Source organism: Rhinopithecus bieti, unplaced genomic scaffold, assembly GCF_001698545.2.
Source record: "Rhinopithecus bieti isolate Rb0 unplaced genomic scaffold, ASM169854v2 scaffold_41913, whole genome shotgun sequence".
Classification (NCBI taxonomy): Eukaryota; Metazoa; Chordata; class Mammalia; order Primates; family Cercopithecidae; genus Rhinopithecus; species Rhinopithecus bieti.
Genome location: NW_016818964.1, coordinates 3,014,658 through 3,027,153, shown reverse-complemented (window position 1 = coordinate 3,027,153; position 12,496 = coordinate 3,014,658). Strand labels below are relative to the sequence as shown.

Here is a 12,496-nt window from a genome sequence, read left to right as displayed (position 1 = left end):
GTCCCGAGTGGGCTGTTACAGCTGTCTGTGTCTCAGCGCCCTCACCTGCAAGACAGGTAAAATAATACCTAACTCCTAGGTTACTTTCATGGATTAACGTGCAAAGCATCACCCTAAAAAAGTGCTCCTACTTAAATGACCATCAAACATTAATGAATACTGTAGATTCCAAAAATATTAGTTGAGTGGTGTGGCTACCTTCTCCCAACGCCCAATGCTCTGGCAAGGAACTAACAGAGGAATAAATTACAGATAATCACGCGTTTGTTACCAATGATCCTGAGCTGGGAGTCAGCCTGGGATCTTTTACCAGGTCTACCACTAATGTGCCACCTGACACCGGGGACATCCCCTGCCCGAGCCTCAGTTTCCTCACCAGAGAATGTGAGCATTGAGGTCCCTGGAGTTCTGACATTCTGTAGAGCTCTAAGGGCTTCAGGCCAGCCCCACATCAGCCTTTCACCTGCGTGCCCTGTGCCCACTCCTGATCTGGGGCAGGGGAGGCACAGGGAAAGGGCCCAGGCTGCTCTTAAAACTCACACCTCACATTGAGACCGACGCGTGGAGACTGCGGCAGAAGCAGCAGAGGTGAGGACCCCGTGTGAGCCCCTGTGGCTGCCGTAGCTGATCACCACGAGCTCCGTGGTTTCCAATAGAAATGCATTCTCTCACAGTTCTGGAGGCCAGAAATCCAGAACAATATCACCAGAAAGTGTCAGGAAGGCCGAGTGCCCTTGGAGGCTCTAGGGGATACGCCACTTCTTCCTCTTGCAATTTCTGGTGGCTGCCGGCATTGCTTGATTTGTTGCCCTCCAGTCGCGGACTCTGTTGTCACATTGTCCCCTCTTCCTCCATCTCTGTCAGGTCTCCCTCCCCCTTCCCCTCAAGAGGATACCTGCAATAGCATTTAGGGCCCACCTGGATTGTCTTCTATCAAGATCCTTAATGACATCTGCAAGGACATTTTTCCCATAGATGGTAACATATCTCTGGGGGGCGCTGTTGAGCCTGTAGAAGGCCCTTCTTTACCAGTGAGGGGATGACGGGGCCGGAAGAGGGAAGGAATGAAATGAGTGTGAAGGAAGCGCCACCAAGGAGAGCTGTGGCAGCCCAACCCAAAGACCGCACTGGGATGTCGGGAAGGGCCGAGGTGCAGAAGGAGAAGGAAGAGGGTTGGAGGTGGAGGGCCAGCAGCACCAAAGCTCCGAGCCTGGGAGAAACTCCCCCCGCCAGGGGACGGAGAGAAATGGTGGGGTCGCTCTCTCAGGGAGTGGCACAGCAGAGCCAGGGCCAGATCTGGAGGTGGGTGCGCCCCCTGGGGGGTGCAGACTCACAGCCCCTCCAACAGGAAGCCTCTCCAGGTGAGAGCAAAATGGAAATGAGGGCAAAACCCCGACTATCAGGCAGATTCTGCAGAAAAAGTGACTTCAGAGGTGACCTGTGTGTAGCCTCAGGAACGGGATATAGGTGGCCTTTGTAAGCTCACCCTGCAATGGTGTCTGGGTCCCATGTCCCCTGTTCCAGACAGAGACAGCCTTGGCCTCCTGAGGAGGGGCAGCAGGAAGACAGGCCCCTCGCTGAGCCTGGAGTCTCTCTGTACAGCAGGCACCTTCTCCCGAGCACTCCCACCACTACCGTTTCATTCTATTCCTTCCCCCCGGGGCGCAGTTGCGATTTCTCTCTTAGCCCAGGGAAAGGAATAAACCAGACTGCCTTATACTGAAGTGAACATGGCTGACCCGGGCTTATTGGGAGCCCCTCCCAAGGGGCGGGAGCTCGTTCTCGTTATCTTCTCCATCAAGGTGGCTAAGAAGGTTTGCAGTTTCTTACAACTCACAAAGTTCTGTCTTAGAAGCTATGTCCCCATAAGGAGAGGTAGGGCAGGTATTATCAGGTTCACTTACAGGTGGTCAACAGAGGGTCAGAGAAATGGGTGATTTAGGGAGCTCACAGAGCTGCTAGGAGATGTAGCCTGGCGTCAGTCACCACAGGAGGGCCCACCGCGGCCTGAGTGCAGGCGGAACGCTGTGACACTGAGTGACATAGACAAGCCACCATCCTGAGCCTCCTGCTCTCACTAGCAGAGAATCACTGCCCTTGGCCTGCTGAACAGGGTGTCTGCAGGTGACCGCCGGCGTCATGGCAACAGCTTCCCTCCCTGCCAGGCCCGGGCCCTGAGGTGCTGGAAGTCAGGTGTGTGGTCTTTTGTGGTGTCTGTATGGCCCAGGAAGAGAGGGGCTCCACCGTGTGTGTGTGTGTGTGTGTGCGCATCTGAGTATCTGTGTCTCTGTGTGATGTTATATGTCAATGTGTCTTTGTGTGTGTGTGTCTCTGTGTGTTGGCGCATAACTGTAATGTCTTTCCTTGTTTGTGTGTGTGTCTGTGAGTGTGTGTGCCTGAGTGCACATGTGTCTCTGTCTCTAGGTGTTTCTGTCTAGACTGAGGGTGTGTCTATGTGTTTCTGTGATTGTGTGTCTCTGAGTCAGTGTGTGTCTGTGACTGTGTGTGTTACATGAAACAGACGCAGATGTAGTGAGAATGAGGGGTTCTAACTCTCTTTATCCTGAAACAAGGACCCCTCACTGGAGTGGAGAGAATGAGTCCTTCCCAGTCACACCCAGGAGCCCTCGGGTGGTGCTTGGCAGCTGGTGTCACCACCCTAAGTACCCACACAAATGGGCTATGGAGCCAGAGCAACAAGGATTCCAGCTCCTGGTGAGAGATTCAGGGTCTTGGTAGACACAAGCCTGGTGACTTCAGGCAGCTGGCAATTACTGGGCATCTTCCAAGGGTCAGGCACAGTTCTAGGCCCCTAGCGTGTACGAATTCCTTGACTCCTCTCCTCACTTCTCAGAGGGCGGGTCAAGGAGAGAGGAACCTGGATCTTGCATGGCCATGGGGCTTCCTTCCACCCACACTCCCACATGGCTGCACAGCACAGGCTGGTTCTGCTGGACTGAGCCCATCCAGGGAAGAACAGCGAGACCCTCGGGTGAGATCAGACCCACTGGAGACAAACAACAGGGCAGGAGCTGGAGGAGCCCCAGGCTGATTTACGGGACAGAGGGTTCCTGGACACAGGCACTGAGTATCCCCACACCCCCCGAGACTGGCCCATGAGCACAAGAAGCCCTGAGAGTGAGTGGGGGTGGCCTGTGTGCAAGGCAGCGCAGCGAGCCTCTCTGCGGAACCCACAGGCTGCGCTGGGTGAGGAGTTCTCCCTCAGCCTCCTCTGGAGCTGACACTAGGAGAGAGCACGGTGAGCCTCCCTGCCTGGATTATTGTCTGCACTTCACACAGGAGGAAACTGAGGCACACAGAGTTTTAGCTCCTCTTGGCCAGAGCGAGGATTTGAACCCAGACGTTGATCCTTGGTGATCCTGAGGGGCAGAGTGAGTTGGGGGATGGAATTGCATCTCTCACAAAGTGCCCAGCACAGGGTGGGCACCTACAGAGGGTAAGAGCTGGGGGACTCAGTCGGGTGTGATTTTCCCCTTCTCCTGCCCAGGCTGGGACTCCCCTGTGGAGTCCTGGTATTCACCTGTGTCTCCAACTGTAGAGGCAGAAAGGATTCAGCCTTAGGGATGCCCCCTTGCTCTCGAACAGGCCCCTCTGCCTCAGGCTCCTTTTCCCTTTTTGCTTTTCCTTTTTTTTTTTGAGACGGAGTTTCCCTCTGTTGTCCAGGCGGGAGTGCAATGGCACAATCTTGGCTCACTATAACCTCTACCTCCCGGGCTCCAGTGATTTTCCTGCCTCAGCCTCCCAGGTAGCTGGCATTACAGGCATGCGCCACCAAGCCCAGCTAATTTGTGTGTGTGTGTGTGTGTGTGTGTGTGTGTGTATTTAATAGAGACCGGGTTTCACCATGTTGGTCAGGCTGGTCTTGAACTCCTGACCTCAGCTGATCCACCCGCCTTGGCCTCCCAAAGTGCTGAGATTACAGACATAAGCCAATGCGCCCAGCCAGGCTCTCTTTTTTTACCCTGCTCCTTCGAACCTCCAGCCTGAGCCAGAGTCCGAGACCCTGGTGGACCCCATGGCCACTCCCTAAGGGCCTCAGAGGAGGAGGGGTGTCCTTTTAGCTCTGGCCCTTCAGAGCTCGTTACCCAGATTCCAGAGGACACCGTGTCCTCTCCCCACTGCTCTCCGGGCCCCACCTTCCTGCCCCCAGGGGCCTCTGCCCTTGAGTGCTTGGTTAGAACTCCTGGCCTGAAAGGGCGAGCGAGGTGAATTCATTAACCTCTCTGATGGCCTGAGGACCTTTTCAGTCCCCTCTTCCCTCTCTCCTACCTGGTTCATGGTCCCCTTCTCTACCTGCTGGGCCCTCACAGGTCCTGAAGGCTTTGCGGGTTCGAAACCCAGCCCTCTCCTCCCCCTCTGAGGCCCCTTCCCATTGTCCAGCTTCATATTTACATTGATTCCACTTCATTCTCCCAATATTCCCATTTCCAAAGGAAGATGGAGAGGTGGAAATCTTTTTCTGAGGTTATATCGTTGGTGAGTGACGGAGCCTGGATGAGAAGCCAGGCCTGTTGTTACCACTTCCTCTCCCACACACTCACGTTTTTCTGGAGAGATCAGCCTCTCTGGGTCCTGTATTGTTGTTAGGCCCAGGGCTGGAACCAGCAATACCTTAGTCTCCCCTGAGCTGACAGGAGGTGCCTCAGCCCACGTGTGTGGCAGGGACCCCTGACCCATAGTGGGGCAAGTCCAGGCCAGGCTCCAGGGACTGGAGCACAGGTTCCTCTGTGGGCACAGCCCCTGACTCTTCCTGGGGGCTGTCGTTAAGCCCTGGGTCCGGGAGGAACCTTATGGATGTCAGAGCTCCATCATGTCAGTGAGGAGAGTGGCTTTAGGTTCCTGAGACCTGGGACAGCAGGCACAATGCAATCCTGGGCACCCTAAGCAGGGCCCCCAGCCCAGAGGAATGGACATCCCACACGGCCTGGGCCCAGGCAGATTCAGCTGGGCCTCACTTGACTTAAGTCCGGTCTGAAAGGAGAGAAGCTTCTGTCCAATCAGGCAAGAGGAGACCTTCAAGACAGCCAGGGTGATCTGAGCCCCCACCCCAGGGCAGCTCCACGGGGGGCAATTAGCAAGGCCAGGGGATGGTTGGTCATCATCCCTGTGAGTTGAGGGTCGCTACCTGACTGGTTTTATTGAGAATGTTGTCAAACATCCTAGGATGCATGGCAGAGTCCCCCACAGCATAGCACTGCCCAGCCCAGTATGTCCACATGGCCAGGATCGGGAGCCCTGACGTCCTCCAGGTCTGGCCAAGAGCAGTATCCAAGGTCCCAGCCTCTGAGGAGGCAGTACTACAGCTCTACGCAAAGCACTTGGCCAGCAGTTGGTGGCCTGTCGGCTCCCTGTTCTGCCTGACCAGCTGTGTGGCATTGAACAAGTTACTGAGCCGCTCTGAGTTCACTTTTCCCATCCTACGAAAATGAACAAGTTACTGAACCCCTCTGAGTTCACTTTTCCCATCCTATGAAAATAGAAATTACAAGTCATACCTTTAGACGAAAGGCAAAGTTTGCAATTGCCTCCAGAAACAGGGCTGTCCTGTGCTTTAATCAGCAGCATTCCCCAGGCCAGGAATGCCACAGGGCGCAGACAATTATCAAACCAGGCTCCAGGGTCCTGTAAGGTGAAGGCTATCGCAGTTGGGAGGAGAGGGAGGTGCATGAAGTGTGTGGAACTGGGGAGAGCCTAGGCAGAAATCAGGCAGGCTGGGTTTACACAGCGCCTCTGAGCTCTGGCTGTGTGTCATGGCACAGTATTCTGTCCCTCTGGGGACAGAGCTTCTTTATCCATTAAATAAGGGAGGTCAATGGAGATCTCCAAGGACTGTTGTGTGTGGAAGTCATTGCTGATCCTGACTTAACCCACTTCCTTAGTAACCCTGGGCAAGTTCCTTATGCTTCCTGTGCCCCAGTTTCCTCTTTTCTAAAATGGGGGCTGGACGCCGAGGCTCATGCCTCTAATTCCAGCATTTTGGGAGGCCAAGTAGGGAGGATCACTTGAGGTCAGGAGTTTGAGACCAGCCTGGGCAACATGACGAAACCCTGTCTCCACTAAAATGCAAAAAATAAGTTTGGCATGGTGTGCACACCTAAAATCCCCACTACTCGGGAGACGGAGGCGGGAGAAATGCTTGAACACAGGAGGCGGAAGTTTCAGTGAGCTGAGATCACGCCACTGCACTCCAGCCTGGGTGACTGAGCCAGACTCTGCCTCCAAAAAAATTAAATAATATGAAATAAAACAAAATGGGGCTGTGGCACTTGCACCTCAAGGTCATTACAGAGTTAAGTGGAGCTGCAGAGAGCAAGGACTCAAGACCCAGCTGGCCAAACTGAGGGAGGCTGGCTTTTCCTGTTTGCTGACCTTGGGCATGAGCCTAACGTCTCTAGGCTTTGGTTTCCTCATCTGTAAAAGGAGGATAGTAGCATTACCACCTCACAGGATTGTTACAAGAAAGCAATGATTTCACACACGTGTGTGCTTAGGACAGTTCTTGTCATATGCTGAGTACCTTATACATGCTTGCTATCTTTCTGATTCTTTCAGTGATGATGATGTAGGAAAGTGCTTGCAACAGGCTGGGTGCATGGTGGATGTTTAATAATTCATGGCTGCATTCACACGATGTCAGTCCCTGGTCATTGGGAGTCATCCTGTGCCCTGACTTGGGGCCTGGCCCTCTGTCTCTGTCTTGCAGGACAATGCCATTCTCTGTCTCACAGGGTGTCCTCCTGCTGGCAGGCCTGTGCTACCTGGTCCCCAGCTCCCTGGCTGAGGATCCCCAGGAAGATGCTGCCCAAAAGACGGATACATCCCATCATGATCAAGGGGACTGGGAGGACCCTGCTTGCCGGAAGATCTCCTATAATATCATCGATCTCGCCTTTGATTTGTACAAAGAGCTGGCTGATCTATCACAAACCAGCAATATCTTAGTCGCCCCAACGAACGTGGCTATGGCCTTTGTAATGCTCTCCCTGGGGACTAAGGCTGACACTCGCACGGAGATCCTGGAAGGCCTGAATTTCAATCTCACGGAGACGCCTGAGGCCAAGATCCACGAATGCTTCCAGCAAGTTCTCCAGGCCAGGCCAGACACCCGGCTCCAGCTGACCACCGGCAGTAACCTGTTTGTCAACAAGAGTGTGAAGCTAGTGGACACGTTTTTGGAGGATATCAAGAAACTGTACCACTCAGAAGCCTCCTCCATCAACTTCAGGGACACCGAGGAGGCCAAGGAGCAGATCAACAATTATGTGGAGAAGAGAACTGGAAGAAAAATAGTGGATTTGGTCAAACATCTGAAAAAAAACACAAGTCTTGCCCTGGTGGATTACATTTCCTTTCACGGTAAGGTGGCACCACCTGCCTAAGCCCGTTCCACTGAAATAATCCAAACATATTCTCAAACTACTAGTTCTTAAGCTTTCCTAGACAATGTACTATGAGATATGGCAGGGCATTTAACATGAATTCTGCAATTTTCCAAACACAAACAGTAAAATACTTTCCATGATCAAATAAGATTGAAGAATGATGAGGTCAAGACAGTCAAACCATCATCTTCCCTACAGACCTTGTCAGAGCCTTTATTGTCCTAATTCTTATTAGAAATCCCTAACAGGTAGGGGCAGAATATGAAATGCTTCCCACATGCTAAAGCCAGAAACATGTGGCACATGTATAAAGGGATAGTTTCATGAAATATACTTTAGATGGCTCTAGTGTCCCAGAAGCAGCATCAGCTTTGTGTTCTAAAATATTGGGGTTCAAATCCTGCCTCTACCACTTACTAGCTTTTGATAAAGGACAATGCATTCTACCTCTTTGAGGTGCTAATTTCCCATCTTAGCATGGACAAAATAGCATCCTTGCTGTCAGGTTGTTTTAAGGATTAAACGAGTGACAAAGACTGTGGGGACAGTATGTGGCATACAGCAGGTGATAGACTCTTCTGTATCTCAGGCTGCCTTCCTACCCCTGAAGGGTTAAAATGTCCGGGTCCTGGGGGCCCCAGGGCATTCTAAGCCAGCTCCACTGTTCCAGGAAAACAGCACAGGGGAGGGGAGGTGGGAGGCAGGGCCAGGGGCTGCTTCCTCCACTCTGAGGCTCCCTTGCTCTTGAGGCAAAGGAGGGCAGTGGAGAGCAGCCAGGCTGCAGTCAGCATAACTGAGGTCCTGGCTCTGCTGTGGCCTTAGGGCAGGCCCCGGTCCCTCTCCAGCCCCAGTCTCCTCCTTCTGTCCAATGAGAAAGCTGGGATCAGGGGTCCCTGAGGCGCCTGCCCACTTGGCATGCCTCGATGGTAAAGCTTTCTTGGTATGGCAGAGGGGAGGCTGCCTAGGCATCTGCATTTCCCCTGCTGCTCCAGGGAAAGGCCTCCAGGGAAAAGCAGAATGCTGTCCTCGTATGAGGGAACCAGCCCTCTGCATGGGACAGGAAGCCTCCAGCCAGAGGTGGCAAGGCATAAGGAGTTCCGGTTTTGCTCATTAACTTTCATTAACCATTCCCAAGCCACTATAGAATAAACAGAGTCAAATATAAATGCTGCTTCTGTGGTGCCAGGATTTTGCCAATTAGTTCAAGTATATAGAAACTCTGGATTCTTCTTTATCTTCAGGTGATTCTCACAAAAGCTCTCCAGCAGCCAGATGGTTTCATTTGAATCCCATTTTACCGAGGATGAAGGTGAAGCAGAGGGAAGTGTCTCGTCAAAGGGGCTCAGGGTTCCTTTCATTCACACACTTCCACCCTTTTATCGCATACCTGGGTGATGCCCACCTTCCTTTTTTTCCCAGGCAAATGGAAAGATAAATCCAAGGCTGAGCGCATTACGATAGAGGGCTTCCATGTGGATGATAAGACCATCACCAAAGTGCCTATGATAAACCACCTGGGCAGATTTGAGATCCACCGAGACAAGGAGTTATCCAGCTGGGTGCTGGCACAGCACTATGTGGGGAACGCCACTGCCTTCTTCATCCTGCCCGACCCAAAGAAGATGTGGCACTTGGAAGATAAACTGACCTACAGCCACCTTGAAAATATCCAGAGAGCCTTTGACATAAGGTGATTTCCAGTTCAGGGGCTGAGCTCAGACCTTTGCGCCATGTCAGGAGTGAGGCCCATCAGGACTGGCCAGAGGGCTGGGGAGGGTGGACCCCACATCCCTGGGTCACAGCTACTGCAGCCGACAGAAGCCACCAGAGTTCAGGTAGCGCCATCCATGGTCCATGAGGAGGACAGTACCCCGGGGTGAGGAGGTAAAGGTCTCGTCCCTGGGGACTTCCCACTCCAGCGTGGACACTCTCTCTTCCCAATATCCAGTGCCCAGGGCAGGGACAGCAGCACCGCTACACATTCTGGCAGAACCAAGAAGGAACAGATGGGCTTCCTGGCAAAAGCAGCAGGGGAGTGTGGAGTTCAAGGGTAGAATGTCCCTGTGGGGTTGGGGGAAGAGCCTGTGTGGCTAGACCCGGAAAAGCAAGGGTCGGAATTGGAACAGCCAGGGCATGTTAGCAGAAGGCTTGAGTTTCTCTGTCACTTTATCGGTGCTGTTAGATTGGGTGCCCTGTAGTAAATGATACTTGAGCATAAGCCACACATTAGTGTATCTGTGCATTCGTAATTATGCCCATGCCCTCCTGATCTACTTTATTTTTATTTTTACACCGTAAAACCAAGATGAAAATACAAAAGGTCTCAGGTTCATAATAAGTATGGAAGCTGGAATTTCTCTGTCCCATGCAAACGCCTCCTAAGGTCCCTGCTCCAGGGGTTGAGGAAGAACAAGGAGGCTGAGAAGGTAACTGATCAGAGCCCAGAGCCAGGCTGCCCGCTCACACCAGACCCTGCCCGGGGCGGCTCTCTCTCCCCATGGAAAACAAGAGGGGAGCACTCAGCCTGGTGTGGTCAGTCTTCTCTCATACCTGGAATGGGTGTCACTGGGTACTGCTGCCAGCCCCATGTTCCCCTGGGTGTAAGGCCCTGGGGATGTTCCAGGCTGGGGGCCAGGTGACCCAACACTACAGGATGAGACACACTTCCAGGACACCTAGAATCTGCCTGGAGGGCTTCTCAACAGAGGTGGCATTTCAGGCTGCCTTAACAAGATGGTTAGTTTGATACTAACATTCTTTGATTCTGGGTATAGAGGAGCTCAAAGGAAAACAAACCAAGGTCGACTTCTGATTGCTTTATTTTATTTTTCTTAACTTTTCTTTTAGGTTCAGGGGTCCATGTGCAGGTTTGTTATATAGGTAAACCCTGGGGGTTTGTTGTGTAGATTATTTCATCACCCAGGTACTACGTATAGTACCAAATAGTTATTTTCTCTGATCCTCTCCCTCTGACTTCTGATCTTGATGTGGGTAAGGACATGGCACTAAGTGGTAGAAACAGTCAGGAAAGAAAGCCCTGGTACTGTGGTAGGTTCCAGAAGAACAGGAGAAATGTTGCTCCATGCCTTGATTCTCTTTCCTGCATGGCAGGTCTATCAGTCTACATTTTCCCAAACTGTCCATTTCTGGGACCTACGAACTCAAGAGAGTCCTCAGGAATCTGGGCATCATCAAGATCTTCAGCGACGAGGCTGACCTCTCTGGAGTCAGTCAGGAGGCACCCCTGAAGCTCTCCAAGGTAAGGTCACCCAGAAGACCGTGTCGTCCCCTGGTGTCGGCTGGCAGATTGTGTGGCAGTCACAGTTCCATCCTGAGGCTGAAGAAGGGGCTAAGAGACACACATGAAGACCCAGGCTGAGCTCCTGAGGATGCCTGAGATTCTCTGAGACGGGCCACGGTCAGACAGCGGAGCTGGGGAGGTGCCTCCTGTGCAGCTGGCACTTTCAGGGCCTCGCCTGCTATTGTGTCACTGACCCTTTGCCCAGGACCTTCTAGTTCTGGGCCTTAATTTATCCATATTGATACAAAAAAGCTCAGGCTCAGTCATTTTGAAAGCCTTTCTGGCCCCTCTCATCTGTGAGATTTGAAGTTTTTGGTGCATCACCAAGCCTGAATCAATGAGTGATTTGAGCTAAAGATGACACTAATTTAGGAAAACTAAAGGTGACCAAAGAGCAACTGCACTTCCGTGAATGGCTGCATTATTTCAGGGTCTGGGCACCGTGAAGGTCACTGTCAGAGTCCACGTCCCCAAGGAGCTTAAAGCTGGGTACTAGAAAGGAGAGAGCCCTGGAGGCAGATGTGCAGCTGCGAGTTGTGGGTGCATCCTGAGCAGGGGAGAGGCACTTGTAGGGAAGGCGGACAGCGGGGAGCCAGCCCCATCACCCAGAGCCTTGATGGGGAGCAAGGCCTGTGTGACAGGGAGGGAGAGGACATGCAGGGTCAGGGCCACCTGAGTGGAGAAAGGCTGGAGTGAGTGCATCACCTCCCAGGATACGGCTGTCCACATGGGCCTTGCTCCAGGCCTGGACTGGGGCAAAGCTCAGCCTCGGAACGTATCTCTGCTTCTCTCCGCTCCAGGCTGTGCATGTGGCTGTGCTGACGGTTGATGAGAAAGGGACCGAAGCCACCGGAGCCCTCCATTTGGAAGAGAAGGCCTGGTCTAAGTATCAGACAATCATGTTCAACCGGCCCTTCCTGGTCATCATCAAGGATGACATCACCAACTTTCTGCTCTTCATTGGAAAAGTGGTGAATCCCACCCAAAAATAACTGCCTGTCACTCCTCAGCCCCTCCCCTCCATCCCTGGCCTCCTCCCTGGATGACATTAAAGAAAGGCTGACCTGCCCCCTGCCTGCATGTGACTGCAAACCCCTCCCCTGTTGTTTCTGAGTCTCCCTTTGTGCGCTGAGGCCATGTGTGGACTCCAGGTCACAGTGCTGTCTCCGGGCCCCCTCAACTGTGTTCATGGAGCACCTGGCTGGGCAGGCACGTGCTGGGCCAGGATGGAGTGGCTGAATCCTCAGTTTAAGGGCCTGGACCTGGGAGCTTATGGAAGAGCAAGGGGCTACCAGGAGTGGCCGCCAAGTGTGGGTCACCCGGAGAGGGCCGGGCCTGGGCCTGAGTGCTAGGAGAACGCTGTGGCACTGTGTGACCCAGAGAAGCCACATTGCTGAGCCTCCTGTTCTCACAGGCAGCATGAGGAGAGAACGCCCCCACCCTGTGAGTTCCAAGCAGGCTGTCAGAGGCGACGGGGGCCACTGCCACACCTTCCCTCCCCGCCAGGCCCTAACCCAGAGGTCGGGGAAGCCAGATGTACAGCCTTTGGTGGCGTCCGTGTGGCCCAGAGTGAGAGGGGCTCCACCGTGTGTGTGTTTGTGTGTGTCTGTGTGTGTGTGTGGCTGCGTGGGTGTATCTCTGTGTGTGTGTGTGTCTCTGTGTGGGTATGTCTGTGTCTATGTGTGTGTCTCTGTGTGTGTCTGTGTGTCTGTGTCTCTGTGTCTCTGTGTGTGGCTGTGTGTCTCTCTGTGTGTGCATCTGTGTGTCTATGTGTATGTGTGTGGTTGCATGG

At 53.1% G+C, this 12,496-nt stretch overlaps 1 protein-coding gene across 2 annotated transcripts; it reads left to right on the top strand.

Annotated features, from left to right (window-relative positions):
• Positions 1-895: 895 nt before the first annotated feature.
• LOC108519102 (putative alpha-1-antitrypsin-related protein) lies at positions 896-11,772 on the top strand. Of its 2 annotated transcripts, none has more exons than XM_017857896.1 (5): positions 896-978; positions 6,725-7,377; positions 8,823-9,093; positions 10,515-10,662; positions 11,505-11,772. In XM_017857896.1, the coding sequence occupies exons 2-5, from the start codon at positions 6,729-6,731 to the stop codon at positions 11,694-11,696; spliced, it is 1,260 nt and encodes a 419-aa protein (XP_017713385.1). In that variant the 5' UTR covers positions 896-978; positions 6,725-6,728; the 3' UTR covers positions 11,697-11,772. The 2 variants fall into 2 exon arrangements, with proteins under 2 accessions (XP_017713385.1, XP_017713384.1); XM_017857895.1 differs by lacking the exon at positions 896-978 and adding an exon at positions 2,167-2,193.
• Positions 11,773-12,496: the final 724 nt, after the last annotated feature.

What these genes read in the sequence shown, in the direction of transcription:
- LOC108519102 (XM_017857896.1), top strand. Translation starts at nt 6,729, where the DNA reads ATGCCATTCTCTGTCTCACAGGGTGTCCTCCTGCTGGCAGGCCTGTGC. An exon ending in GGATTACATTTCCTTTCACG is followed by an intron (nt 7,378 to 8,822) that starts GTAAGGTGGCAC and finishes TTTTTTTCCCAG; the next exon opens with GCAAATGGAAAGATAAATCC. An exon ending in CACCCCTGAAGCTCTCCAAG is followed by an intron (nt 10,663 to 11,504) that starts GTAAGGTCACCC and finishes TCTCCGCTCCAG; the next exon opens with GCTGTGCATGTGGCTGTGCT.